The sequence below is a fragment of the Temnothorax longispinosus genome, chromosome 2, assembly GCF_030848805.1.
Source record: "Temnothorax longispinosus isolate EJ_2023e chromosome 2, Tlon_JGU_v1, whole genome shotgun sequence".
NCBI lineage: Eukaryota > Metazoa > Arthropoda > Insecta > Hymenoptera > Formicidae > Temnothorax > Temnothorax longispinosus.
Window position 1 is genome coordinate 12,210,035 of NC_092359.1, and position 26,874 is coordinate 12,236,908.

The 26,874-nt window shown below is 39.8% G+C and overlaps 2 protein-coding genes across 4 annotated transcripts in view; one reads left to right on the forward strand and one right to left on the reverse strand.

Moving 5' to 3' along the window:
- The window catches only part of LOC139808620 (tyrosine-protein kinase-like otk), a 76,692-nt gene extending 52,963 nt beyond the window's left edge, over positions 1-23,729 (forward strand). For both annotated transcript variants that reach the window (XM_071770795.1, XM_071770796.1), the window contains exons 3-9: positions 14,645-14,768; positions 15,476-15,909; positions 16,217-16,513; positions 16,630-17,196; positions 18,346-18,621; positions 18,753-18,938; positions 19,019-23,729. In XM_071770795.1, coding sequence (XP_071626896.1) covers positions 14,645-14,768; positions 15,476-15,909; positions 16,217-16,513; positions 16,630-17,196; positions 18,346-18,621; positions 18,753-18,938; positions 19,019-20,070 — 2,936 coding nt within the window. In that variant the 3' untranslated portion in view covers positions 20,071-23,729. The remainder of the gene's footprint in view (positions 1-14,644; positions 14,769-15,475; positions 15,910-16,216; positions 16,514-16,629; positions 17,197-18,345; positions 18,622-18,752; positions 18,939-19,018) is intronic.
- The window catches only part of Sema1a (semaphorin 1a), a 295,529-nt gene continuing 287,263 nt past the window's right edge, over positions 18,609-26,874 (reverse strand). For both annotated transcript variants that reach the window (XM_071770808.1, XM_071770807.1), the window contains exon 11: positions 18,609-18,919. In XM_071770808.1, the coding sequence (XP_071626909.1) occupies positions 18,873-18,919 (47 nt within the window). In that variant the 3' untranslated portion in view covers positions 18,609-18,872. The remainder of the gene's footprint in view (positions 18,920-26,874) is intronic.

The window sequence follows — 26,874 nt, forward strand, 5'->3', positions numbered from 1 at the left end:
AGGGAGCTGAAGCCTAAATCACAGAAGGATATTTCTAACTTATGTGCTTCTTTTAACGGATTATCGTACCGTTTGAGCTATTTCTCGCGAAGAAAGGAAATTTTTCTTTCCAAGATTAACAGGGCAGTTGTTAGAAATCATATCCGTATATCTTGTGCTTTATAAATTTAGACATCCGATATTTGAAGATTTGACGATTTTTGTCTTGAATACGAGGTACAAATACCTCGCAGTATTAACGTCCACATTTGATCTCAAGAGAGGTTTGTCTCCCCAGGGAATTCCGTTTACAATGTGATCGACTGGTATAGTATACGTGAAAGGGAAAAATGATCCGCCGGGCTTCCGCATCTTTTTGAAGTCGTCAGGGCTTCGAATTAAAGGAGGCAAAGGCATTGACGTTACAATGGCTTACCCGTTACAGGTACGAATAAGATGTACATCCCAAGCCTTTGATAGAAGAGCGAATGCCCCGATGGCTTTCGAGCAGCGATACCGATATAATTTTAAAAGGCAATTTTTCTAATTAAATGTGCGCTGAACGTGCAAAATTAAATAACGCTCTTGATACGAGACCTAATACGTTTATAATTTAGCATAACATCATATTGGTCTTTATTTTAATATTCAAGACAATATTTGGCAAACGGTATGAGAAATCAATATTAAAGTTTTCCTTCAAAATAAATTTCCAAGTTAGAAAATATATTAAAATCCATACAAGGAGATAAATATATTTTTGCTTTAAGGAGGTTCGATGGCTTCATCGGGGGGAGTAGTGGGACGCGGGGGTTCTGGAAACAGCGCACTAGCGTTTGAAGTAGTGGGAATGAAGGGGATTGCTCTGATTGGTCGCCGCGTGTATAATGCGTGCTGCTGTTCACGTCGTTCACGACCATGACAGTCTATGCAGACGAAAAATCAAGCAATTTATGCTTTAATAATTAATTTTTCTACAAAATGTGCGGTAACCTTCCCCTTTCTTTCGCTCATTTATTTGTAAATTATTAAGTTACATGTGCAAATTTCTTTTTCTTTATCATTTGCATTTTTTCTTGCACTTATTTCATTCTGAAGGTATATGCAATATGTCATTTCCCATAAAAACCATAAGAACCTATGTTAAAAATGCAGCCAGTTTCATGCAATTTTAATATGTTGTTCTGGAATGCAAAATAGAATTATGTGAATTTTTTGGGAATTTTTCACCGTCCCGTTTTGAAATAAATCTACTCCTAAAATTGTACTTTTTAGGTTTTTGGAGTAGATTTTTTTCAAAACGGGACGGTGAAAAATTCCCAAAAAATTCACATAATTCTATTTTGCATTGCAGTACAACATATTAAAATTTCATGAAATTCTCTGGATTTTGTTGTAGCCATCGAACCACCTTAAATGAATGCTTTTGGTATTATTTAAAAAAAACAACGCAATTTAATTAACGTCTCGATAATTCAACGGCCTGAAGTGAAGAAATGTCGAATTCAATAATGCATTCAATTTCAGATCTGTGAAGTAGATGTTAATGTTTTTCGAAAGAGAGAAATATTTATTCGAAATATTTATGCTGCTTGAAGTATCTTATTTCGCCTACAATCTATCACATTTTTGTCATAATTTTCTTTCCTTCGTTTTCTAGCCGTCGTTAGGTTGAAGAACCTTTGTCCTAAAGGTCATGTTTATGATACAGAAAGCCTGTGTGTAGTTACAGGAATTTTATTTCTTTTCTAATTGTAAAAGCTAAATCAATCTTTGATTAAGGCAATAATTACTGTCAAATATTTATTATATTGCATTCGTCATTTTTTTATCTGTTATCATAAAAATGTTATTTGCAAAAATTGCTTTAGAAGCAATTATTAGAACCTATCAAAATCCTCCAGAATCCTTAGATGTGAAAAATAAGAGGTCGAAAGAAGGAGTAAAATTTCGACTCGGGATTAACTCGTAATATCGATTTTTAGAATCTTGAATCAGTCGATATATGATAATGCTTAAAATAAATTTGTTTCGATGAATATCCTTTGCTTAATGCATTTTAATCTGATGTAACATAGTCTAGCGTATTCTTAACGCATAACACATTAAAATGTAAAACTAATTTAAATGCTTCCCTTTCGTACTCTCGAACTCCTGGCTTTTTGTTTAGCGATGACGGCCTGCAAATTATTACTTCCACTTTCGAGAGTGGATAAGTATTAGGTATACCGAAAAGTTCCGGGTTATCGTCAAGTTTGAGAAAACTCGTCAAAGAAGAAATAAGGCGGCGCACCATTTTTCCCGCCACCCGTTACGTCCCGTCCTTTTCGGCGGCCTTCTTTCAAGTCCCGTTCTGTTTGGAAGACCCGTTTTCTCCCGGGCGTTGCGTTTACAAGGTAAACGCCTTTGAGAGAGAAATGAGAGAATGAGAAAAGCAGACCGGGGGATATAAATCGTTTTGAATACCTTTCACCGGGCTACCGTCTCAACGTCCTGTTCGAGGATCCCCGCGTCTTTTGTCTCAACCGCTTTTGTTGGAACAGAGACGTGAGTATTTGTGGAACGTAATATTAGGTAGCTAAATTAACCAAGAACGATAAACGACAATCGAGATAAAATGAATGTACCATCGTTGTCCTCGAACAATTGCGCGACCACTCGAGACTCGTAATTATGGATATTTAGAGCATCGATAATGAATGATGAACGCGATAATAAATAATAAAATATATACGTAGAACTGCTCGATATCAACAAAATATTGCAAAATATGAAAATATTTTACCTCCCTATGGGACTGTGCGTACGAAATGTCGATTATATTATCGACGTTTTAATTTTATTTATGATTTTTATAAAATAAACATTGCTTTCGATAATTGCATGTTATTACATATTGTGTTAATATGCCATTATTATTTTATAAGAATGTGTTTCTATGATTTTGCAAAATGTTTGCAATTTTTAAATCGCAAGCTAATAAAAATGTAGAAAACTGAGAAAGAAATCTCAGATTAGATTTTTGTAACAGAAACAATTGAAACATATATAATCCAATTAATGTGAACGTGGCATTACTAAGGCTGGCGTCCCATGAAGCGGATAACGCGGAACGGGCGTATCACCAATCACGGGACCGTTTCAACGGAATCTTTGACAGAGTTCTATCAGAACGATCCCGTGATTAGTGATACGTTTGTTCCGTTCCGCGTAATCCACTCCATGCGACGCTAGCCTAAAGCGTGATATAACAAATCCCAAATGCTATAAACATATCATTATTTTCACAATTACTCTGTGTCTGTTATTATAATAAAGAAAGTTTAAAATAATTTCGAATTACATCAATTTTATTAATATAATTTAGTTCAATAATCAAATTTTATTTAAAATATTCTAAAAATTGTATGTTTTACATCATGACTTAAGCTTTGCTGGAATTTAATAAAACTCACTTTAGTAATCGTGCTATATATTTTCACCTTGTTAACGTCGGGTTAAACATATTGTTAACAATTAATTAATAGAAGAAGATAGGACAAGCAAACAAAGCTAAGTGTACGTGCTTAAAATATATATTATAAATTAGACAAATTAGTAACAATGATGATAAACAAACGTTTCGGCCTTACTCGTAAGTACGGTAATATTCAGTGCGTAAGATGGTAATGAGAATTGTGTAACTAAATCTTTAACATTGAAATCCAACGTGATCAACGTTCTCTTAATGTGACGGTTAAATTCCGCTCAGGTTGTCAGATTTTACACTATCAATTTAAACGGAACGAACGGAACCATATATAAGAACGGTGGACACTTATTTTGACACTAACAAGAAGCTCTCACTAAGGTATACATATTACATGTATACCTATGTATATATACATAATGTAGGGGAGACCGGGGCTAAGCCGACAGCGGGGCGAACTTGACACTAGGCTTTTTGCCAATTTAAATCTATCGTAGAAACTTGCCTTTGCTACTGTAAATGCGTCTTTATGTGCCAGTATTATCAACGGAATTTGGTAACATTCTGAGTTATAGTGTAATTTTTAACGCGACATAAGTGTTTTTGATAGTGAAAAGTAATTTTTCTGATCTCTCGAAAATGTCTACTCTTTCATCGAGCTTTACTCTTGCGAATCTACCGCTAAGTGATTTTGATGGGAAATTCGATGCTTTATACGAATCCGATAATAATTTTTGCATATTTTCAAAATTTATATATTTTTGGAGTAACAAAAGTAAAAAACGACGTACGGGGCTAAGTCGACACGACGCCACCGGGGCAAAGACGACACTAACCTAAAGTGACATTATCGCAAAAAAGGTCACTGTTTCGTCCGATTCCGATGACAATTTAAGGAACATCTGTTGCGTGTGTTCGGAAAACATTTTATTAGCTTCTAATAACAAACAATGCATCTTATGCAACCGCGGCGTATGGCTCATGACGAATGTGTGCGCACATCTGATCGCGAGTTTACGTGTATAAATTGTTTTTCAGACAGTTCAGAAAAGGATAATTAAAAGTTTAATCTTTTTTTTTTCTCATTATTTTAAATAATTGTTTACTTTGTTCCGACTTTTTGTTTCTAATACACAATGTCTTTTCATTTGATAAACAATGTATTTTTATTTTTAAACAATAAAAAAATAAGTTCCAGATCAAATTGTGTCGATCAAACAAAGTGTTGAGTTTGCCCCGGCGGGGTGTCAAGTTCGCCCCGTCATTTTTCAATTCGAAAATTTGTCTTCGCGTCACTTTTCCTTTCCTGGCGGCAAAACAAAGCGACGTACAGCAAAACTTCTTGAATCAATTTTGTACCTGAAGAAACACTCTTTAAATATATATCATTGAATTTGCCTAAAAATTTTATTTAAATATTAAAAATTGCCTTTGAAAAAATAGTGTCGGCTTAGCCCCGGTCTCCCCTATTATATCAGCTCGATTTATGATTTATTATTATAATACGGGATATTAATCTGCGTTGGATTTCACTGTTTAAGATTTACAATTAATTACATAGTTCTCATCCCTATATCTTGCGCACTGAAGATGACCGTATTTAAGGTCGAAACGTTTGTTTATCATCATTGTTACTAATTTATAATATACATTTCAAGCACGTAGCTTGTTCGTTAGCCCTTTGCTCTTCTATAATTCTTTTAAATATGCAAACTTGGTAATGTTTATTATTACATAAAAATAAATTATTTGTGTAAAAAAATTTGTATTAAGTGTAGTGACATTGGATATAGCATCGCCGCCTTTTCAATCTTATCTTTTTTATCGAAGAAAACACATTATAGGTCAACACGTGTCTTTACTGTAAAGAAATGAGCACCCGAATCACTCATCCCAACGAAAAAGTTATTTTTTGTCATTATCAGAGTCTTGACCTTTTAAATGTTTATCGATAATATCGCGAAGATGGGAAAGTACCATCTGTTCTTCCGCCGGCTATCCTCGAAGTTCTTACATCGAGACGTCGGCTCGTTTTTGCGCCGATATTAAAACTTTAATAACAAGACGAGATCTTACAACAGCAATCGCTTTCTGGAATGCTTTCGTGAAAATAACTTGGTACTTGGATAGTCCTGCGGGTCGAAGGACTCGCGTTTAAGTCGTATCGATTTCGTGAATCTCATCAACAAGTTCCCGAGCGCGGAGCAACATCCTGTGTGTCCTTTATTCCTCTTTTTCCGTGCCGCTCACGCAGAACTTTTTTTTCTTTTTATACTCCCGAACTTCCGAACGATACTTTCTCGCCTGATTGGCTCCTAATGGCTTCCATTCAGTACTTCATTAACTCATTAACTGATAAACTCCAATGCTGTCACGATCCTTCGAGGAATTAATACACGACCGCGCAATTTGTCATCTTTCTTGAAACGAAACGAGAGTGCTGTACTTGTGCTTATCGTTTGAACGACAAGTTTTGACTAATAAAGATTTATTTTTTATTTGAATCTCTCAAGTGCTAAACGAGATGCGCGACGATTCCGGTTACGAATCATCTGCATCTGGACACGCGTGCGTCAACGGAACGCGGCTCAACGTGCGAACGCGGCTTATTATTCGGCACTGTTATGTTTGATGATAAACCGACCCGGACTTACGGACATCTGGGTGGTCCGCGTTGCGTCGCGCACGAGACTTCCCGTTCTCGTTTCGTCGATGATCGTCTTTTACAAAAAAAAGAAGTTACACCCCTTACCGCGACGCGGCTTAGAGTCCGTCCATATGTCGGGCGTAGTGCGTTTTAACTGTCAGTTATACGTTTAGACCGACAAATCGCTCCTGCGCGGTATATTTGTATATCTTGAATCTTCCAAAAGGCCAAGATACGATCTTGATCTGGTGCACCAATTGCAAGAGAAGAAGTCACTTAAGTTTGTCCTACTGTATATTCATTACTCGCAACTGATGCCCGGAACATTACAATGTATGTATTCCGCGAAGCAATCGATGCTCGAGTGCCGCTTCAAAATTCTTGTCGGCGGGGGCAATTAAAATCCCAATCTACGTTGCGAGCAGCCGGTCAGAAGGGTCGTTGAAGATAGCAGGGTCGGCTATCTCTCGATCCAAGGTTGCCCACGTAACAGACAACGAGAGGCAGAGAGAAATAACGAGCATTTGTAATTTGTACACGTACAAAACACGTGAAAAAAGAAAAAAAGGTCATTCGCTCATACACAGCCCACAAAGAGACAATGCTTCAACATGTACAACTTTCTTCTAGAAATGCTTATTACTTTCCTTGTGTTGTAGCCCAGTAAAATGACTCGAAATTTGTCGATTTGGAGGAAATAATACTGACTGGGCTGAAACTTTGTAAACAGGCTTGTTTTAGGATACTATTCAACATATTAAAAGTCCCCACGTGTAGACGCTACGTTGCGGGCAGGGGAGGGTCCAAAAGGTCCAAAAAATTAGTTTTTCGCAAATAACTCGGAAAATATCAACTTTACGGATATTTATGTAGATATCAAAATTGTAGCTTACAAAATTCCGCACAATTTCGTTTTTTATTCAAGTCTGTACGACCAAATAAAGCAGAGATAGAATTTTTTTAAACATCGGTAGTTTTGCAACGCAACAAAAACGCGTACGTGCTTCGCGCATTTTTTGCTAATATCTCGAAAATGGACTTTCGAATCGAAAAATGTTTTAAATAACAGTTGTAGAGAATCTAATTATGAACAATTTCGTGTTTTATTCATTTCTGTACAGTGAAAAATCGAGGAAATATGAATATTTAAATAATTTATAACCGCCATAGAAGAGATACGATGGAAATTAGTTGTTAATCTTCTTCTTCTTCTTCTTCATTTGCACTATTTGAATAGTCTTCATCCGATTCGGAATCGCTCATTTCGTCAGATACGAACATATTTAGGCAGCCGTTCTGTTTGCAATTAGCACAGAGGTCAGAACATCTTAACCCTGCCTTTTTGCAGCCACATGACCCGGTGCAATTTGATTTGCATTTACATGCTATTAATTTAAGAAAAAAAATAAAAAAAATTAATAAATTAATAAATTAATAAAAAAATTAAAAATAAATAATAAATAATAAATAAATAATAATAATAATAAACAATAAATAATAATAATAATATTAATAATAATAATAATAATAAATAATAAATTAATTTTTTTACATAAAAAATATCTGTCACACTTCAAATTCGTTTTTTCTTATTCAAAAATTCTTTTTCTAGCATTCTTTAAGTCCTTAAAGTCCTTCTGTACCATTTAAAAATTACCAAATTTGCGGCGACGAAATTAAGTATTCTTATTTAATTAATAATTATCTCATATTTTTTTCTCATTCGCACTACTTTTAGCTTTAATTTGCGTGTTTAATCATTAAGCTTCGTCAATTTGTTAGTGAGTTATGATTTTTTAAATAAAACGAGTCGTAACGTGTTTGCCACGCCGCGCGCCGCATACCGACTTCGGACTCTTCTCAATCTTTAATACCTATGTACAGAACTATCGGCCCTAAAAATATCGGCCTAGTACCAAACGATTCAGAAAGACCCCAAGAATAACTTCCGACACTTCAATAGGTACAGAAAAATGTTAAGGACATGTTTTTTCATCATTTCAGGCGACTTATAGTGATGATCTGCTACATACATAAACTTACCTGTCTTTTGAAACGCCAGTTTCCCATCACAATGCATTCAAAATTACATGTCATAAACTCTATTTTATAGGAAATTTTGTCAGCTTTAATTTCGGTCTCTTGAAGTTTTTTCGTAAAGTTAATAGAAACGGAGATATTTACAAAAAAAGGAATGATAATGCAATTTTTCCACAATTTATCAAAAATACAGCAATATTCATGAACTTTTTTTTTAAATAAAACATACTTTGCGAAGGACTTATACTACTCCAGCACGTTCATATATATATGAAGTAATGAAAACAAGGTAAAATAAATTTTTGAAAAATTATTATCCATATATTTTTGGACTAAAATGTTAATTTAACAAAAATTGATTTTTTTTCTTCAATATTTAAACACCTGTAATTCATCAACGTTTCAATGAAAAAAGGTCTACGACGTCTCATTTTAAAGATAATTAAAATATCTTCAAGAAAAATACATAACATTACTGCCTCCAACTAATTAGAAAAAGTTATTTTCCAAAATGCACTAAAAAATAACATTTTTTCATGTTTTTTGCTCTTAACTTCAAGCTATCTTTACCAAAATGGATTCATGCATACATCAACATGTTCAAAATTTTATTCTCTTTAACTTTCATTATACATACTATATGTGTACGACCTATACTTTCAGAGTTAATACTGATTTTTACATGCAAAACATCCATTATCAACATAAAATAAAATTGTCGTTTAATTAATAACTCGGCGAATTTGGACCGTACAGAAATGAATAAAAAACGAAATTGTTCGTAATTAGATTCTCTACTACTTTTATTTAAAACATTTTTCGATTTAAGAGTCCATTTTCGAGATATTAGCGAAAAATGCGCGACGCGCGTACGCGTTTTTGTTGCGTTGCAAAACTACCGATGTTTAAAAAAATTCTATCTCTGCTCCATTTGGTCGTACAGACTTGAATAAAAAACGAAATTGTGCGGAATTTTGTAAGCTACAATTTTAATATCTACATAAATTTCCGTAAAGTTGATATTTTCCGAGTTATTTGCGAAAAACTAATTTTTTGGACCTTTTGGACCCTCCCCTGCCTGCAACGTAGCGTCTACACATGGGGACTTTTAATATGTTAAATAGTACCCTAAAACAAGCCTGTTTACAAAGTTTCAGCCCAGTCAGTATTATTTCCTCCAAATTTTGTCATTTTACTGGGCTATTGTAGATTAGAATATTTCGCCTGAATTCATGAAATCGACAATCGTGCACAAATATCCGAATCGGAATGAAAACTTCCGTATACGTAAACCGAGGTGAAGATATCACGGCGACATCCGTGACGTATGCACGCGTGCTGTGACGCGTGCGTGCAGTCCGATAACGGCAAGGACTCTGTTTGCGCGAAAGTTAATCTCGACTGTGCGAGATGCTGAAGAAACGGCGAGACAAGGAAGGGCCACACGGGCGCGTACGATGATAATAATAAATGTTGTCTATTCCCTTCGCCTCTCTCTCTCTCTCTCTCTCTCTCTCTCTCTCTCTCTCTCTCTCTCTCTCTCTCTCTCTCTCTCTCTCTCTCTCTCTCTCTCTCTCTCTCTCTCTCTCTCTCTCTCTCTCTCTCCTCTCTTTCTCTCTCTTTCGTTTTACCACCCATTCTCGCGTTGTGCGTGCCCTGCCGGCGGTTCCTTTGATCTATCGCTTCGTTTGTGCATTTAAACACGAGTCGCCTAGATACGGAGTGGAGCAGCGCGAGAGACGACAAACGAAAAGAGACGGAGCGAAGAGCGAACCCACCGGCAGGGGGTGAGAAGGGGGAACAAAGCGAGGAAAGGGTGCGGAGCTCGAGAGGGAGAAAGGGAAGAGAATGGCGGAGAGAAGCGGATAGAAAGAGATGATTTCGCAATGAGAGGGGAAATATAGCTCGAGTGCCCTGGTAAAATCTCATCCGGACCTACGAAAGGTAAAGTGAGACTTTTGTCATTGCAAACGAGCTCTCTAACCTTCAATTTTCCTCCCAGCATCCGGGAAGAGGGGTTTCCTCTTTTTTCTTCCTTGTTTCGTGACTACACCGTGCACCTTCTCCCGAGTCTCGTGGCGCTCTTTGTCGCAGCTTTGTACCAACAATTGCGCTTCCTCGATGACAACTCCTCGAGATTAATGCTCTTTAATAGATCTCTTCAATGGCAGAGGAGCGCATTTTCGACGCAAGCCCCTTCAAACTGCTCGTCTGTTCATTAACAAGCACGCGTTGCGAAAGGTAAGGGGCGGAAGGGAAGGAAGAGAGAGAGAGAGAGAAAAGAAGAAGAAATAACAATCAAACGATTCCGCCTCTCATTTCATCCCGGATTTGTCGAGTGCCCGGGGTTCGATTGCGAATTGCTCGCGGAAATTTTCACTACTCGCGGCACTCGCGCAACAATTCGAGCCAGACGGTCTGCGGAGTGGAAGGTCGATCAATGATCAGGCTCCGGAAACCGAGAGGGACTGTCACGTGAACACGTGACGATTTCAAGGTTCATTCCCACGAGCGGTGACATTGAAAACGCATCTCGTTCTCGACGATCGCGGACAACAAAACGCGCGGTAACAAATTCAATTGCGATATTTGTCGATCGCTAAATCGTTCCTTCGTTAACATTTGCATTTAAGCTCAATCAATTTACGCAGAATGTACGCGTTCTGCATATTAGATTTACGGCCTGTAAAGGATAACGTACGCCAGGCACAACGGCGAAAAGATAATTGTTGCAATACACTCGCGCGGCCGATGTAACACGTACACGCCACACCAACGTGAAGAAAGTTATTACGTAGTCCGCGTGGAGGATTCATTTTCGAAGTAATCGCGTTCACGTGCGCCGCTCGTTGATGAAGCGTCTCTCGATGCGTCTCCCGATGAGTCTGCAGTCGGCCGCCAGCGAGAGCGAGAGAGACGCGGCGCGAGAGGAAAAAAAGTGCCGACGACAGGACAGGAGTTCGCTTCGTAGATAGAGGTAAAAAGATCGAATCGGCTGAGGTGTTAATAATGCCGCCTCGGGCAACTCGAGAGTGCAGTCGCTCCCGTTTCATGGATGGCCAATTAACACATCGTGCCTACTGCAAAATGAGTTATTTCGCAGATCCTAGTTTTACTTATCAATTAAAATTATTTAATTCCGTTTCAAGGTAAGAAAAGGAATTATATTTGTTGCGCAGCGTTATAATTGAATGGATTGATCGAAGGGATAGATATTATGACTTAACATATCGTGAACTGCAAAAAAGAATTATATCTTATAACTTATAACGATAATGTTATATCGTCGTTTTATTGGAACCAGACAATTTCTAAGGACGAGATTCGTAATTTTGTATGTACTTTTGGACACATGCATGAAATTAGATATTTGCGATCCGACTTGCAATTAGGATTTTATTTTATAAATCGATATCCGCTAATTGAAATGTGGATCAAAAGCTGTTGTTGAGGCTCGGCTGACGATCCAACCGCCGCGCCGCCGGGTCCGCTGGTGCGGTAATAAATTACTCGCGCGCTTTGTAGAAATGCGAATCGTTACGTTCGCGGGAACGAGTAAATTATCGTGAGCCTACAGACTCCCAGCTGTTCCGGTTATGCGTAACGCGCGAGCGCAATTTGCGACGTTCGTCCGAATGCAATTCCCTCCGCGTGCGCTATATAACGACGCGCGTTTTCCTTTCAACTATTGGCGTATTTTTTAACGAGGCCCCAGGCGCGCGTAATTACGTTTCATTTTATCCGTCGAGGGTGCCGGCGCGGCCGATCAATTTCATGGCGTGGACTAATGAATCAAATTAATGAACGAAGCCTTATCATCCACACGGTCTTCGGTAACTGTTGCCCTGTGAGTTACGATGCACCCCCCTTCTCGCCTTCGTTTAACCAGCGTTTCTTCTCCGTCGCATAGTTGAACGTATCGGGGCTTGACTTTGCTTCTCTTCATTAAGAACGATTTCCAAGATTTATCGGCAGTTATTCATTTACATTCAATCGAAGTTACCATGATTAATCGCTGTTAAAATATTATTATTATTTTTATTTTTATATATAGGATTTTTAATTTCGTTTGCGTTTGTATGAGATAAGTCGAAAATTGCAAACTTTAGTTTCGCGAATAATAAATAATGCCACGACACGGTGAGCACATCGACGGATTAAATGTTCTTTCCGAATCGATATGGGTTCGCTGCACTCTCGGACATAATTGAAACCTCAGACAACTCCTGCCGCAAAGTCCAGATAAGTTAAGGAAAAAAAGGGACGAGAGTATCCGACGCGAAGGGCAGCCGAGACCCTCCGGCTCTTCCGTCGAGTTCTATCTGTCCCTCACGAATAAATACATGGAGAATACACATGGAGACTGGAAACGCGTCCTTCGCACGGGCCCACGGACTTTGACGAGCTCGCTCGCGACGTGCTCGTCGCGGCGAACAGCCGCGGAAACGAAGAATAAGCGGAGTGGAACGCAGTCTCTGCTCCCCTCTTAAGTCGGCGTTTTATTTGACTCGATTAAATTCATCGAGTGGGACCTCGCGCGGGCGCGGGCGCGCGCGTTCTCGTTTTCAGACGACCGACGGCGGGTTTGATCCTCCCTTGGAGCAGACGCAAAAACGGCGAAGAGCGGCGATGGGAGGAATCGACCTGACATTCTCAGGAACCAAGCCATCCTCTTCCTTCTCTTGATCCCTTCGCCATCCCGCCTCTCTTGCTCACGCCGAGACTTCTTCTACCTCTACAGAGAATTGCTTTCCCTCCCATTGTCCTGCCTGCGCGAGTGCTTCTTTCCCATTCTAGAATTCCAGCCGGTCTGCCGCGATATCCACGCGGTTATTCGTCGCCGTTCCTCCGGGCGCTTTCCTCGACGACGCGACGGACGGCGTCGAACGTGAAGAAATTGGACGCGGGGATCGTTTGTCTCCGCGTTCGTCTCTCTTTTCCGTTCATTCGGAGAACGCCGCCACCGGCTACTCTCTATCCCGATTTTTCTTTGCCGATCTATGTAGCACGAAGAAATCTCGCCGAAGGGACGGGATGCCGATGGAAAAAAATCGCTCGGCACGCACCACGCGCGTAATTACGCGCACTCACTTCGCCGCTCCGCAGTATATCGCGTATAATCTTCAAGTTATTAGCGTCGTGAATTCGCCGCGTGTCTAATATCCGCGATATTTAATAGCTTACGGTTTTCTTGCCTTTTTTCTTCCACGTGCTGTTGTACGCACGTGCGTCATAAATGCGGTAGCATAGGGTTTATACGAGATATCCGCAGCATACCACCGCGGATGACAACTCGCATGCTCGTCGTCAATAATAATCGACACACAACATATACGCACACGGTTATTAAAAGAGCGGAAATAAGTATTATCCCGATGCGGAGGCCAATGTTTTTATACATGGGATGAGTGCAGGAAGATAGATGAATTAGAATGTATTTTCTAAAAGTCGAAGAGTGAAATTCACTCAAAACGAGTGAAATGCGAGTGTAACGAAAAGTGAAAATTGAGCCTGTACCCTTCGAGTGATTCGCCACTGTAAGAAAGAGTAAAATTGCGCTCTATAAGTTGGAGTGAAATCGGACTTTATTTGAGTGAAAGGACACTCTTTTCGAGTGCAGTAGATCAGTGTCCATAGGAATGAATTATGTCACTCTACAATTTTGAGCGGAAAATTTCACTCTGTTAGGGTCATTTATTAGTCGATCTTTAGTGAATCGTGATTCACTATAGCTTTAAAATGAGATTATATCACTCCAGTAGAGTAGCCGCTCTAAAAATTTTAGTGAAAAATTCATTCCTATCTTATAAGTGCCCGTTTGCCATTTATTCAATCCTCTCTTTTAAAATGACTATGAGATTTAGAGAGTTTTTTAAAATAAAATTGAGATACATGCTGAAGATAGGAAAGGATAATGTAGTTTATTAAGTAAGAGAGCGATGGAAAAATATTGTAATTATTGTAATTGTAAGTTAAAAACGAAGTATGGATGATGTGAGTGTTAAGGAAAAAATTGTAAAGGAAAAAACCAAGTCCATTTCTTGTAAATTATTATATTAATATTATCCCGATGCAACATAGTTGACAATCTATTAAACATTTATTTTGCTTTCTGCTTTCTTGCCTCCTCTATGTATGCTCGCGTGTTTGTAATTTGTGGTACAGCCGTTTTTATACCTAGTTGGTTGATACCATGCTATATATACCAAGTAATGAAGGAGAGTACTTGCAAATACGCGTCAAATATAACACAAATAGATGTATAAACAATGTATTTTACATATTTATTTGTAATGATGTGTAAAATTGATCTTAGACTCGGTATTTCAATCACAGTTATCCTATAAGTACAAGTTTTGAGTTCGCGCGTATAGAAAAAAATCAGTATATGTTTTAGCGTACCCCTATCAATAGCAACCTTGGTATATGTTAAATACATCGTACACCGCAAACGTTTATCTCGTTAATAGCTGATCACCTTCATGGGGCACCATCGATTTCTGTTTCAGGGGTCAGCGAGGCGAGCGTGCAGCTGCAACAGCCGAAATTACCGTCCGCGATCCGCGTGGACAGCGAGGTCGAGCTACGATGTCACGTTGACGGTTCCGGCGACATGAAATACGAGTGGTTCAAGTTGGTTGCTCTTCGTCTGTTCTAACTTTGTCCAACAATTTACCTGAGCGTCTCGCGCGCACAATAACCGGGGCGAGGAGAGGGGCAACTAATGCCGGTAGAGCCAGCAAGATGGGCGACGCGGGGGTGAACCGGAACGAAGAGGGCAAATTACTAAGTTCCTAGCGTAACTGACACCCGACGTTTACGGGATTGGCCTGGTTAATTATGAAGTGACACTCCCTCGCCCCGGCGTGCGCCATCGAGAGTCTCACCTTTGTGCCGTCACCTCGAATCATCCCCCTCGTCGTAAAGGCCCGTTCCCCGCGGAACATGTTGTGCATTTAATGACGTCGGTTGCGTCTACACGTCGAAAAAACCTTTTCTTCGATGTATTTTCGAGAAACCATCATGTCTGTCGCTATTTTTCAGTTAGGGGCGTGAACAAAGTCGGTTATCGCGCGAGATCGTTTACGCAGTTCATTAATCTTTTACAAGAAATATTTTGGAGAATAAAAGAATGCACGCGTTCCAAAAATCAAAATTAGTTGGCTAAAGTTATACAAAGACAGAGACTTGGCTTGTCAGATAAATCTCTGCCTGAATATAGAAACAACAGCGATGTAATTAGCGATATAATTAACGCAAAATTTGATTGCACATTTGTAAAATAATTTGTACGTCTCGCGAAGATGATTTAAGTCAAGGATCGGCTGTTCATTTTACAGGAATACAATGAGCGTAGCGCGAAGCGATCGTGTCGACATCAAGAAGAAGAAGCTGCACATACACAGAGCGGTTCCCGAGGACAGCGGCATGTACACCTGTCTGGCTAAGAACGAGGCGGGATCCTCGTCGGTGACCGAGAGCTACCCGTTAATCGTTTCCGGAAATGAAACTGCGACGATTAAAGTCGTTCCGAGAAACCTGATCGCTAAGCGGGGCGAGCCGGCCACTCTACACTGCGTCTTCGAGGACGCCGACGAGGTACAGTGGTTCTTCAAGGAAATCGGCCCGCTGGAACCTGACGAGGAGAGGATGATCTTCGAGAACGGTACTCTCACGATACACGCCGCCGATCAAAGGGACCAGGGATTCTACTCCTGCCATGGGATAAGGGACGAGACAACAGTCAGTTACACGGTCGAATTGCAAATCGCCTGTAAGCACCCGTGAATTTTCAACAGACCGACGATAATAGAAACCAAAATAGTATACTAAAGATAACAAAATATAATATAAGAAGACGATATAATCAAATGATAATATAGATAATAGAATTAAAAATACGTTTAGATCATAAAAGTCTTTAGTATTATAATATTAATTGACTGTAACGGTACCGTTTTTTAAACGACAAAAATTGTTAAATAGTACAAAATAGTAATTATTAGGTACAATTACAAAGTAAACTTTTTATTGTATTTTTTTAAAACATAGAGTTTTGAATATGAATAAAAAACTTGCAGATTTGCTGAACTTCTCGATGGCCGCCTTCGAACCGAAACGTCCAACTCAACTGGCGATTGTCGGTGAGGATCAAGAATTCCAAATAAGTTGCCTAGAACCCTTAGGGCTTCCTCCGCCCAAGGTTTATTGGAGAGATCCCACGGGACATATTATAAGCGATACCGGTCCCGTGCGCGTTCAAGACAACACGCTCATCATCGCGAGGGCTCGAATGGGCGAGGACGACGGCAATTACACTTGCGTGGCCGAGAATCTCGCCGGTGAAACGGATATATCCGTCCAAATAGTTATATCAAGTAGGTATATAATTTTCCCGACAGAGGGAATATAAGCGTAACTAAAAAAAATTATACATTTTTCTATGTTTAATGATTCAGAAAAATTGCAAATATTCTGTCATTTTAACTTTTAGCCCCGCCAAGTATAATAAGCTCCCCCGAGTCACTCAGCGTGATGGAAGGTGATTCCGTGACGCTGACTTGTTCGTATTCCGGCATGGAACCGCCGGTGACGCACGTGCACTGGTTGAAGGACGGGACGCAGCTGAGGGAATCGGGCGGTCCGACGAGATACCGCGTGACCGATAATCACGGCAATGTCACACTGCATTTCAAGAGCGTTGACCTGTCCGACAAAGGGCACTACATGTGTCAAGTATTCACCACGGGTTTCCCGTCTCTGCTTTCGGACCCGGCCGTTCTCACGGTTGAGGAGAAGCTCAAATTCTCGCCACAGCCTGTCAATAAACGCCTGGAGCTCGGCTCCACGGCGAAGGTGTCATGTAAGGCCCAGGGTACCACGAACCCCACGGTGAAGTGGGTCAAGGAGGACGAGGACGAGGAATTCCCCAAACACGTTCAGGATATTAACGGCACTCTACACTTCAACGGCGTCTTGGAGGAGGACAAGGGTCGATACACTTGCATCGCAAGCAACGCCCAGGGGTCCATCAATCACACGATCAGCATTGATGTAGTTAGTACGTATCGATGCTTGTACGGTGAATGTTAAGGATGTATTACCTATACCTTCCCAGCAAAAAGTACAGTAATCTGAGAAATCCAATATATATCGGTTGTATGCATACTTTAACGGCTTACTACTATTTAACATCATAACAAGGACATTAATGTTACTGATTTAAGTGATTTTAACCAGTTTTTATGATTATTAACAGCGTATTTGTAAATATTCTTAATAGAATATTTACTCAAAACTTTTGGCTGGGAATCTTCCCTGAATCTAACTGCTAGAAATAAAAATCATACATGGTGGATAAAGACAGAAAGTAACGGTTAAATATAATCAAAAATATCACGCAATAGTATAAAATATTATTATAAAATAAAAATAATACGCTAAATACGAGAATAAAAAATATAAATATCGACCAAATAACACAATAAAAAGACGTGGCAACACCGCTCGATTTTAAGAGTTGGCTGCACTGAACGCCCGACTGCTATCACATGACTGTTATAAGTATCTGTTGTATATTGACAGCTGATTATTAGAAAAGTGTAGTTGATTAAAAAATGTTGAAGTGAATAAAATCCCGCTTTTAAGATATAAGGGCAAGTGGATTTTAGATGCTGTATATAAACCGGCTGAAAATGTCGGAAACCGGCAAAAAAAGGCGAAAAATATCCATATTAGCTACCGATGAAACAACGACGTTGCCACGTCTTTAGGCGTCTTCGGCGTCAAACGCCAAAATCTGCGAGAGTGCTGCAGTTTTTACTTTTTTTCTCAGAAACTAGTCAGTGAATCATCGTGAAATTTATAGAGAACCTGTGCCAATGTATCCTCTATACACCGTAATTTTTCCGAGATTTATTCTGTATTTTTTCTTTACATTCCAAATGCATATGTTTGATAAACTGTCAATCTCCATAAGAACACATACAAAATTAAAAAATTAATATCTTTTAAACGAGTCAGACAATCGATCTGAAATTTAACACAGGTTTTTAGAACATATAAGTGCACAATCTCTGTAAATTTCAGCTTGATCCCTTTATTTTGACTGAACGGACATACATCCTTAAGCAAACGATAAATTAATACTCTATAATGAATAAATTAATTTCATGTAATAAATTATAACGTGCTCCATTGTTTTTCACAGTCGCTCCAAAATTCACGGTACAACCACAAAATCCAACGGAGGCAATCGAGGGATATCCAGTGATGTTGCATTGTGCCGCCGAGGGTGATCCTAAACCGACTATTCAATGGGATAAAGATTCTCGCATGAACAATCTAGATAACCCTCGATTTGAAGTGTTAAGTAATGGAAGTTTGTACATTAAGGAGGTGTATCTCAGTGACGAAGGAAAATACGGGTGTACCGCTGGCAATAGCGGTGGTCTAAAGCGAGAGGAAGTTCAATTAAATGTAAAAGGTACTTGCATTAATCGCTATTACATTATTATAATATATAATTTTCTCGAATTAACTATTTTAAATTGATTAGAAGTTAATACGATCTATTTTATGATAATAGATATCTGATAGAAATAATTATTATTTCAGCTGGGGATAATTATAGAGCTGACATGGATCTAGAAGCCACTGATGACGGTACGATGATGACTAAGACTGTAACGATTACTCTCAGCGCAGCCGCAGGGTATATGGTGCTTGTCGTTGGTCTCATGTTATATTGCCGTTATCGCCGTCGCCGTAGGAAGCAACAATACCTGCAGGAACAAACAGAAGGTATATTGTCAATATTAATGTCTGTAATAATTTAATTATGTATTATACATATATATCTAAAATACATCCATGAATTCTAGAAAAAATGGAGAACGGCGATGTGCAGGAGGAACAGACAGAGTTGAAGGAAACTGGGAATAAAGTTAATTCAACGAATAAGAAGAAAGAAAACCGCGATTCCCATAACAAGAGTGACGGCGCGGATACAGCTCACAGCCAGAGTAGCAACCAATCTAAGAAATCCAAGTCGAATTATGACAAGATCGCCGTTTCGCGAAGCAACCTGAAGGAATTGAAGCCTCTTGGTCGGGGTGAATTTGGTGAAATTTATTCTACAAAGTATCAGGTTGACAGTGACAAGGAATCCTTGGTTATGGTTAAAAGTCTGACAAACACGAAAGACGAGACTGCTCTTCAGGAATTTAAACGGCATCTGGATCTTGTCCATAAGCTTAATCATGAGAACGTTGTCAAGTTGATTGGTTTGTGTCGAGAAAAGGAGCCCGACTATATGATTTTAGAGTACACTGACTGGGGCGACTTGAAACAGTTCTTGATCGCCTCACGAAAGGACAGCAACTCCAGCCCGACGCATGAAACGAAACAACCACGTGCGCCTCAGCTATCAGTGGCGCAAATACTGTCGCTGTCGAATCAGGCCGCGAAGGGTCTGAAACACTTAGCCGATAACCGATTGGTCCACAAGGACATAGCCGCGCGCAATTGTTTGATCGCCAGCAACCTGACGATCAAGATCTCGCTACCATGCATGACCAAAGAGCCGTATCAGCAAGAGTACACGAAGCATCGGAATCAAGTAATTCCACTGAGATGGCTGCCCTACGAGGCAGTATACGAGGACGAATATTCCACCAAGAGTGACGTGTATTCGTTCTCGTGCCTGGTCTGGGAGATGTTCCACCAGGGCGAGTTGCCGTTTAACAAGTTAAACGACGAGTCCGTTCTGGCTCAGCTCAAGACGCAAACGCTCACGTGGAAGCCGCATAAGGCGGCACCACCGGCTCTTCAAGATCTGCAAGCTCAATGCTGGGCGAACGATCCGCGCGAGAGACCGACCTTCGACGAGGTCGTGTCGAAAATAGGCGAAATTGTGGTCGACAGTTGCCTATAGGCTGTAAAATCGCAACCGAATTGTGCGAGGCTCTGAATATCGGAAATACTGCAATAGGGGTAATGATTGTGTGGAGCTGTACGTCGAGAGGTAAGGCTGACGAGCGCCGAAAATCACGCGGCGGTGATCCCTCCCACGCGAAAAGGAGGGATTCAAGGACGCCGCGGTTTCGCGCGAGAATAATTAACCGGCTTTCATGTTAAACGCTTCGTATTATATACGCATAATGAATTATAGGGAACCCTATACTCTTTTGTAAAAGGAAAATGCTTACTCATTAATCATTGAATGCGCGATGATTACGTGTCTCAATGACGTCGCCGCGGACCGCGATGTATAGACTTTATATGGAATTCAACATTTCGCGTTGTGCGTGTTATTTTAATCGTACGTCATTGCATTGTAATCAAGTGAGTATAGCATCTTCAGTGTACGAGGAGTTTTGATATATTTTATATATGGAGCTCGCTTTAGAGATTCAATTATCATTGTATTTTGAGCAATCTTGGATTTCTCTATCGTTACGCGAAACGTCATTTTTCCGAAATTGCGCGCGAGCAATCTTCTCCGTGCTGTGTGATTATTGAACGTTATATCTCGATCTCTACTGCTTCCCTGTTATAGAGTATCAGATGGAACGAGATGAAACCATTGGTTCCGCAATAATTATTCATATTACAGTATATTTTGTCGTGTCTACTAGCTCGATAAGAAAATAATATTTATTTCGAATAGCATCTCCGCTCCAATGACTGTTCTTCTATCGTCGTACTAAGTAACGATTCTGTATGGGCCCATTACACGTTATTACGCAATTAATGCAATACTTAGTATACAGTATCGATATAATAATAGGTATCATCACCACATCGAATACTCGTAAGATACGTTAATTGTTAGGTGAGGCCGAGGCCAAACACTGATAAACGGAAACGTTCAATCGGATCGTTCGAGAAAACGATCTCGATTGAACGTCGGCGTTCGGACTCGGCGCTGCAATGACATGCATATTAAGAAAGTATCGCGACCATATCAATTGACGAAGGAAATCTTATCTCCGCCTATTTACTTCTACACCGCTAAGATATATAAAAAGAAACCTTTTATAACGTATATTATTTATAACGTATATATTTATGTGTGATAAGAACGCAATCGACCACTCGTATTTGACGAAAAAGACGGCCTTGTACATATACCGATGGTATACATGTAAGTTTTTTTTTTAAGCGCGAGAAATTAGCGTGAATTATCGTGTTAATTTTTATTTATCGTGATTCGAATTCCTGATGGCTTTTTTATTTAAGAAATTTCGTATATATTTGTATCAGAGGTAAAAGGATCATGGCGCGTAAGGCTAGTTGCTAGCACGCAAGAAAATGATAACGAGAAATCAGCATATACAGAATGGTACTTAAAAAACCTATTTTTACACGCGGAAATTAGAGAGTCGATCGAATCAGAAGCGAAGTATCGCTCGCGATACTATTTTTGCAGTCGGAATCTACGGTTTGATATGTAGCGCGAACAATCTATTTGACGCGATGGTCCAATAAGAGGGATGTGCTGAATATATATTTGACTCCGTATCCGATTTATACAACGAATATCAATGTTTATATTTTAACGGTATGTAAATTTTAACGTCGACCCTATTTTTGCATTTAATTCTACTATGTAAGAAACTGTAAAGGGGAGAGGGAACTCGCGAGGCAATTATGACGCGCACGCGTTTGCTTCTTCCATTTCATGCAAGACTTCCGTTGATGCTTCATAAGCCAAGTGTTCGCAGGGTACGAGAAAAGAGAACCGCCGGCAAGAGTAACGGCATTGAGTCGTGCAGGATAGACAGCGTTAGAAAATGCTCGTAACGAAAAATATTCGTGTTGTTATAACTTATTCCGCGTCGGACTTACGTATTACGAATTACGAGTACTTACCGGTTCTAATAATTTTTGGATGTTTAACGCGCAGAGCAGTACAAAAGTTATTTAGTTATTTGTTTGGCTTCGTTGATCAACAACGCGGTTCGATAGAACTTTACATCTGGATTTACACGCTTTTGATTTTTGAAACAAAAAAGGAAGCAAAGAGTAATTGACACGTTGTCGAAAGACCTGTCAATCCTTCGTCAACGTTGATCTCCAGCATGAGTCTTATCAGGTGCAAAGTAACATTTTCATTAGGAAGTAGTGACTTATTGCATCATGAATTAAAATCGATCGCGCAGTTTGTTTGATTCGATACACGTGTCTCTAGCAACGGAAAGAACTGAATGCGGAATCAATTGAAATAGGGCGTGTTTTTAAATTCATCTATTGATAGATCGCATTATGCGCAAATGTAGCTTTTACGGAGCAAAGTTGCCTTTGCGCATAATGCGATTGATCAATCGATGAATTAAAAAACTCGCCCATAATAGAAAAGAAGCAGATCAGTGCGATGAGGCTGCTCTGACATATCCGTTTGTTCTTGGTGATCCGTCTAAAATTCTTCCGAGAATTTCTTCTCGAAAAAATTTGATGTTTCTTCCGAGGAGCAATTACGAGTGAATCTTCGGCTCTGTATGCATGTTAATATAAATACGATGTATCATATACGCATATTAAAGCACTGACGTATAACACTGCCAATAATAAGTAAATACTGTTCTCTAATTTAAAGCACTCTCGTCATACCGGAAAAACGCGCGAGGCAAGCCGCGAAGGCACTTTGCCTGTGAGAGCATCGTCGTGTATTCGTGGGCGCTCTAATTAAGGATATGTAAAAGCACGAAATGAAATAATCTTTCAAGGTATCGAATTAGCTCGTGGCGTCTCTACGAGCGAATTTTATAATGCTTCCTAAATGTTCGCTATATACGTCAAGAAATATCCTTGTGATCAGTGATGGCGAGCGTACTTAGCGACATGAAATCCGTCGCGTACTTTTCGCATTTAATTTCGAGAAAAGACTCGTCGGAGAAGATTAAACTGTTCGAATGGAAAAGATGGCAGAGATCTGGAAATGTATCCAGAGTAGGTACTTTCGCAATTCGTAGTATTCGACAATAATAATACGAATTCGAAGTAATTCGACAGTTTTGTTGTCAAATAGGAATCTTTATCCAAAGTTCGCGTCTGAATGAACAGGAATATTAAGTTACATGCGGAAAGTACGGGGATCGAGTATATCTAAATGTGAAGGGATATTCTTAAAGCACGGAGTGCGACCTGAGTACGACCCATCACTGCTTGTAACATAAACTGCGTTAGGAATAATAAACATTACAGCGATCTCTACTCCGCAATTACGAGTATGTAAAGTTAAGATCAATTATCCAAGTCCTATGTGCTCATATCATTCGCTCAGATTTTAATCGTGAAACGACCATCACTGCCATAAAGAAAGCAAACAAGGCACGCCGGTCGCCGCGCCGTGCCGCATGCCGGCGAGTTTCATGAAGGCTACCTATTATATCCAATATGTCTAGTCATACACGATGACGAAGTGAACAGCGTACGGGAAGCTCATTTGAATGACGTTCATATCCTTAGGAGTTCCAAATCGATTTCTTTTTTACAGTATTTTGTAAATATTTGTACTTTTTTATCTACGTCGTACTTATGAATTTTTCGAATAGTATGTGCTACGATTAAATAAAGATGAGAAAACACGTATGTAATGCGTATCATGATTATACTCAACCCATCTTATCCTTATCAGAACCCCCCCCCCCTTATCCCATGCTAAACTGATAAAATGAAGAATAGATGGTTTATTCCATCTCTCGAGGTTTTAATTTTCAACTTTAGCTAATGATTATATCTGTGTTTGTAAGAATTATCGCGGAAATTCTGATAATCTTTTTTTTATAAAAAATTCATTTAATTCATTTAAAATAAAAATTGACGCAACGTAAATAAAATCGCTATCTGAATGCACGTGATCGTTAATGTTCTAAGAAATCTAGGAAATAAAGATATTAATAAATATAGAGACTTAATGAGAGGACTTGCATATATAGTTTTCTCGTGTATCTAAGAAACATCGGTAGCCGAAAGGTAAAAGAAAAAGAATGCATGTTATTATGGGTAGAACATTTGCGAGTACTAGAGAAAGAGGTGGCGTATTACCTAATCAAATTTATTTTTACTTAATATTTCATGGTACAGTCTATACCTATTATGATATATAAAATAACGTAGTCGTCGAATGCAAACAGGTTCAACGAAAGCAGAAACGTCGACTGAGTAGCGCCCAGGAAAGAAAGGTGATCGAACGTCCGATACGAAAAACATGTAAATCATCGATGCGAACGCAGTAACGTGAGAAGTGCGTTTAGTCCTTTTACGTGTGTTTATATATTAATTTATATGTAAAGTCTAAAAAAGGTGAGGATGAGTCTACTTAATCCTTTAGTACTTAATTCATTAATACAGCGTAGCAGCCTCACTCTCTAATAGTATACTAAATATAATAATGGTATAATGCAGTAATTATTTCGTTAATATAGATTATTAACATTATATAAATAATATAATCGTCGGAATTCGTATAATAAACAATGATACAAGGTATTTTTGTCGTTTTAGTTTTTTAAATTGTTATCATATAGTAATAATCACAATAGCGTATTCTGAAAAATAGATCAGGGTCCCGTGGGCAGAGGGCGGAGTGCCTCATTTCTTCCGAACAATTTTCTCTCCATGTCGCTTCTCTCTCTCTCTCTCTCTCTCTCTCTCTCTCTCTCTCTCTCTCTCTCTCTCTCTCTCTCTCTCTCTCTCTCTCTTTCTTCCGCAGCTTCCGCTATCCGTCGCGCTTTAAAGTTCTCCACGGGTGCCCGGAACCTAAATTGGATCTCAAGAACGATTGTAAGTCTCGATGGGACCTCGCAAAGCCCGTACGCGTACGGTTCTTCTCGTCTATGTCTAATTGCGCCGCAAGGACTCGAAGTTGCGATATAAAACTGCATTTCACTCAACAGTCTTTGTTTTTACGTGACAGTATCAGAAAAAATCTATATATATAATCGCGAAGATAGATTGCTATTTCATCGCCAAGGCATTACATGACTCGGATGTTTCAAAGACAATCGAGTGACGATGAGGCTCTCGAGGAGCCTCGATGAACGTTCGACGACCATAAGAAGGCCGTATAGTTTCGACGATTTATAACCCGCGATTATTATCTCCCGCGACTTTTCGACTTTCGACGCGTGTCTCGTTGATCGAGGATCCGTACAAGTATATCCGTTGCATCTTCGGGTGTTCTGCAGTGAGACTAAACTGAACCCAAGCCCCTAACTTGTTCCTTCCTTTTCCTCCCTATATCTGACTTTCACACTTCCAGCTTTCCTTTTTTCATTTTTTTTTTTACTTTTTTTTAACCGCGTCTCTGCCACTCTGCCTAGGGAACCCACTATAACAGGGCACTATGAACAGCAGTCTGCTGGCTAAGTGACTTTCCGAATCTACAATCGTTCCTCCGCATTCTCTCTTCTCTCTCTCTCTTTCTCTCTCACTCGATCAGATTCCCCTCTCTCGCCCTGTCGCACTCTCTCGCCTAATCCTCCCGCACACAAGAGTTCGTCTCCCCGTCCTAATTCCCGTGTTCGTCTCTAGCCTCTCTCTCTCTCTCTTCTCTCTCTCTCTCTCTCTCTCTCTCTCTCTCTCTCTCTCTCTCTCTCTCTCTCTTCTCTCTCTCTCTCTCTCTCTCTCTCTCTCTCTCTCTCTCTCTCTCTCTCTCTCTCTCTCTCTCTCTCTCTCTCTCTCTCTCTCTCTCTCTGACAGTCTCTCCCCATTTCTCACCGACCTCATCCGCGCCGTACGCTTCCCCGTAAGCCTGTCGACTTGTTTTACTAATAAATCCCGGCTGTGCATTTCTATTCTTGAATCGCGCAAACGTGAATCTTTAAAAACGCAAACGCCGCGTCAAGTCACGTCACGCTAAAAAAAAGAAACGCAGCACGTGTAACGTGCTAGAGAGATAACGTTGCGCAACGGTAATCGCGCGACAGGTGCTGACAGTCGAACGGAAAGAAAAACCTGTTGCAAGCAACAAGAGAAATATCGGGCTCGTGAACGAGAATCCGTATCTATGTCAACGAATCGGGGATTAACCAACGTAACGGGGAAAATAGCGGAGAAAGAAAGCCCTATCTTCGTTTTGTCTATCGGCACATCCCGGGCAAGCCGATTTACCACGTGCACGCGCTCCCAAAACTCTCACCCCCCTGCTCTGTATATCCCGCGAATAATCGCGCGACATACCCCATCCCGTTCCCATCTCCGTCCCCCCATCCAAACTCGTCACAGAAAAATCGACAAAAGCTCCCCTTTGCCAGCATGCTTCTCCTATGTCAGCATTCACACTACGTGTCAGCCAATAGTAAACCACTACTGTACCTTTTTCGCGTTTATGATATTTTATACTTTACTTTTTTAATTATTTTTTTTTTGTTCGTTAATATTAGACGTGCCGTGTCTCTACCATCAGCCTACTGCCAAACTACCTATCTTCTCACTTCCGCCTCTTTTTCTCTCTCTTTCTCTTCCTTCCCATCCAACCAATCTCGATCTTCTCCTTCAACCCTCTCACTCGTGCCGCGCTTCCTCTCCTCGCCGGGTACCTTCCACTCGTTTCTCCTCTCTCTCTCTCTCTCTCTCTCTCCCTCTCTCTCTCGCAGTTTATAAATAGTATTATTAATATCATCATCCTTCGTGTGTTACAATATAATAATCGGCAATAATATACCTTCATTATTAATGCAGTATCGTTATTATTAGTATCGCTCTCTCTCGCTCCCTTTCCCCTTCCTTCTTC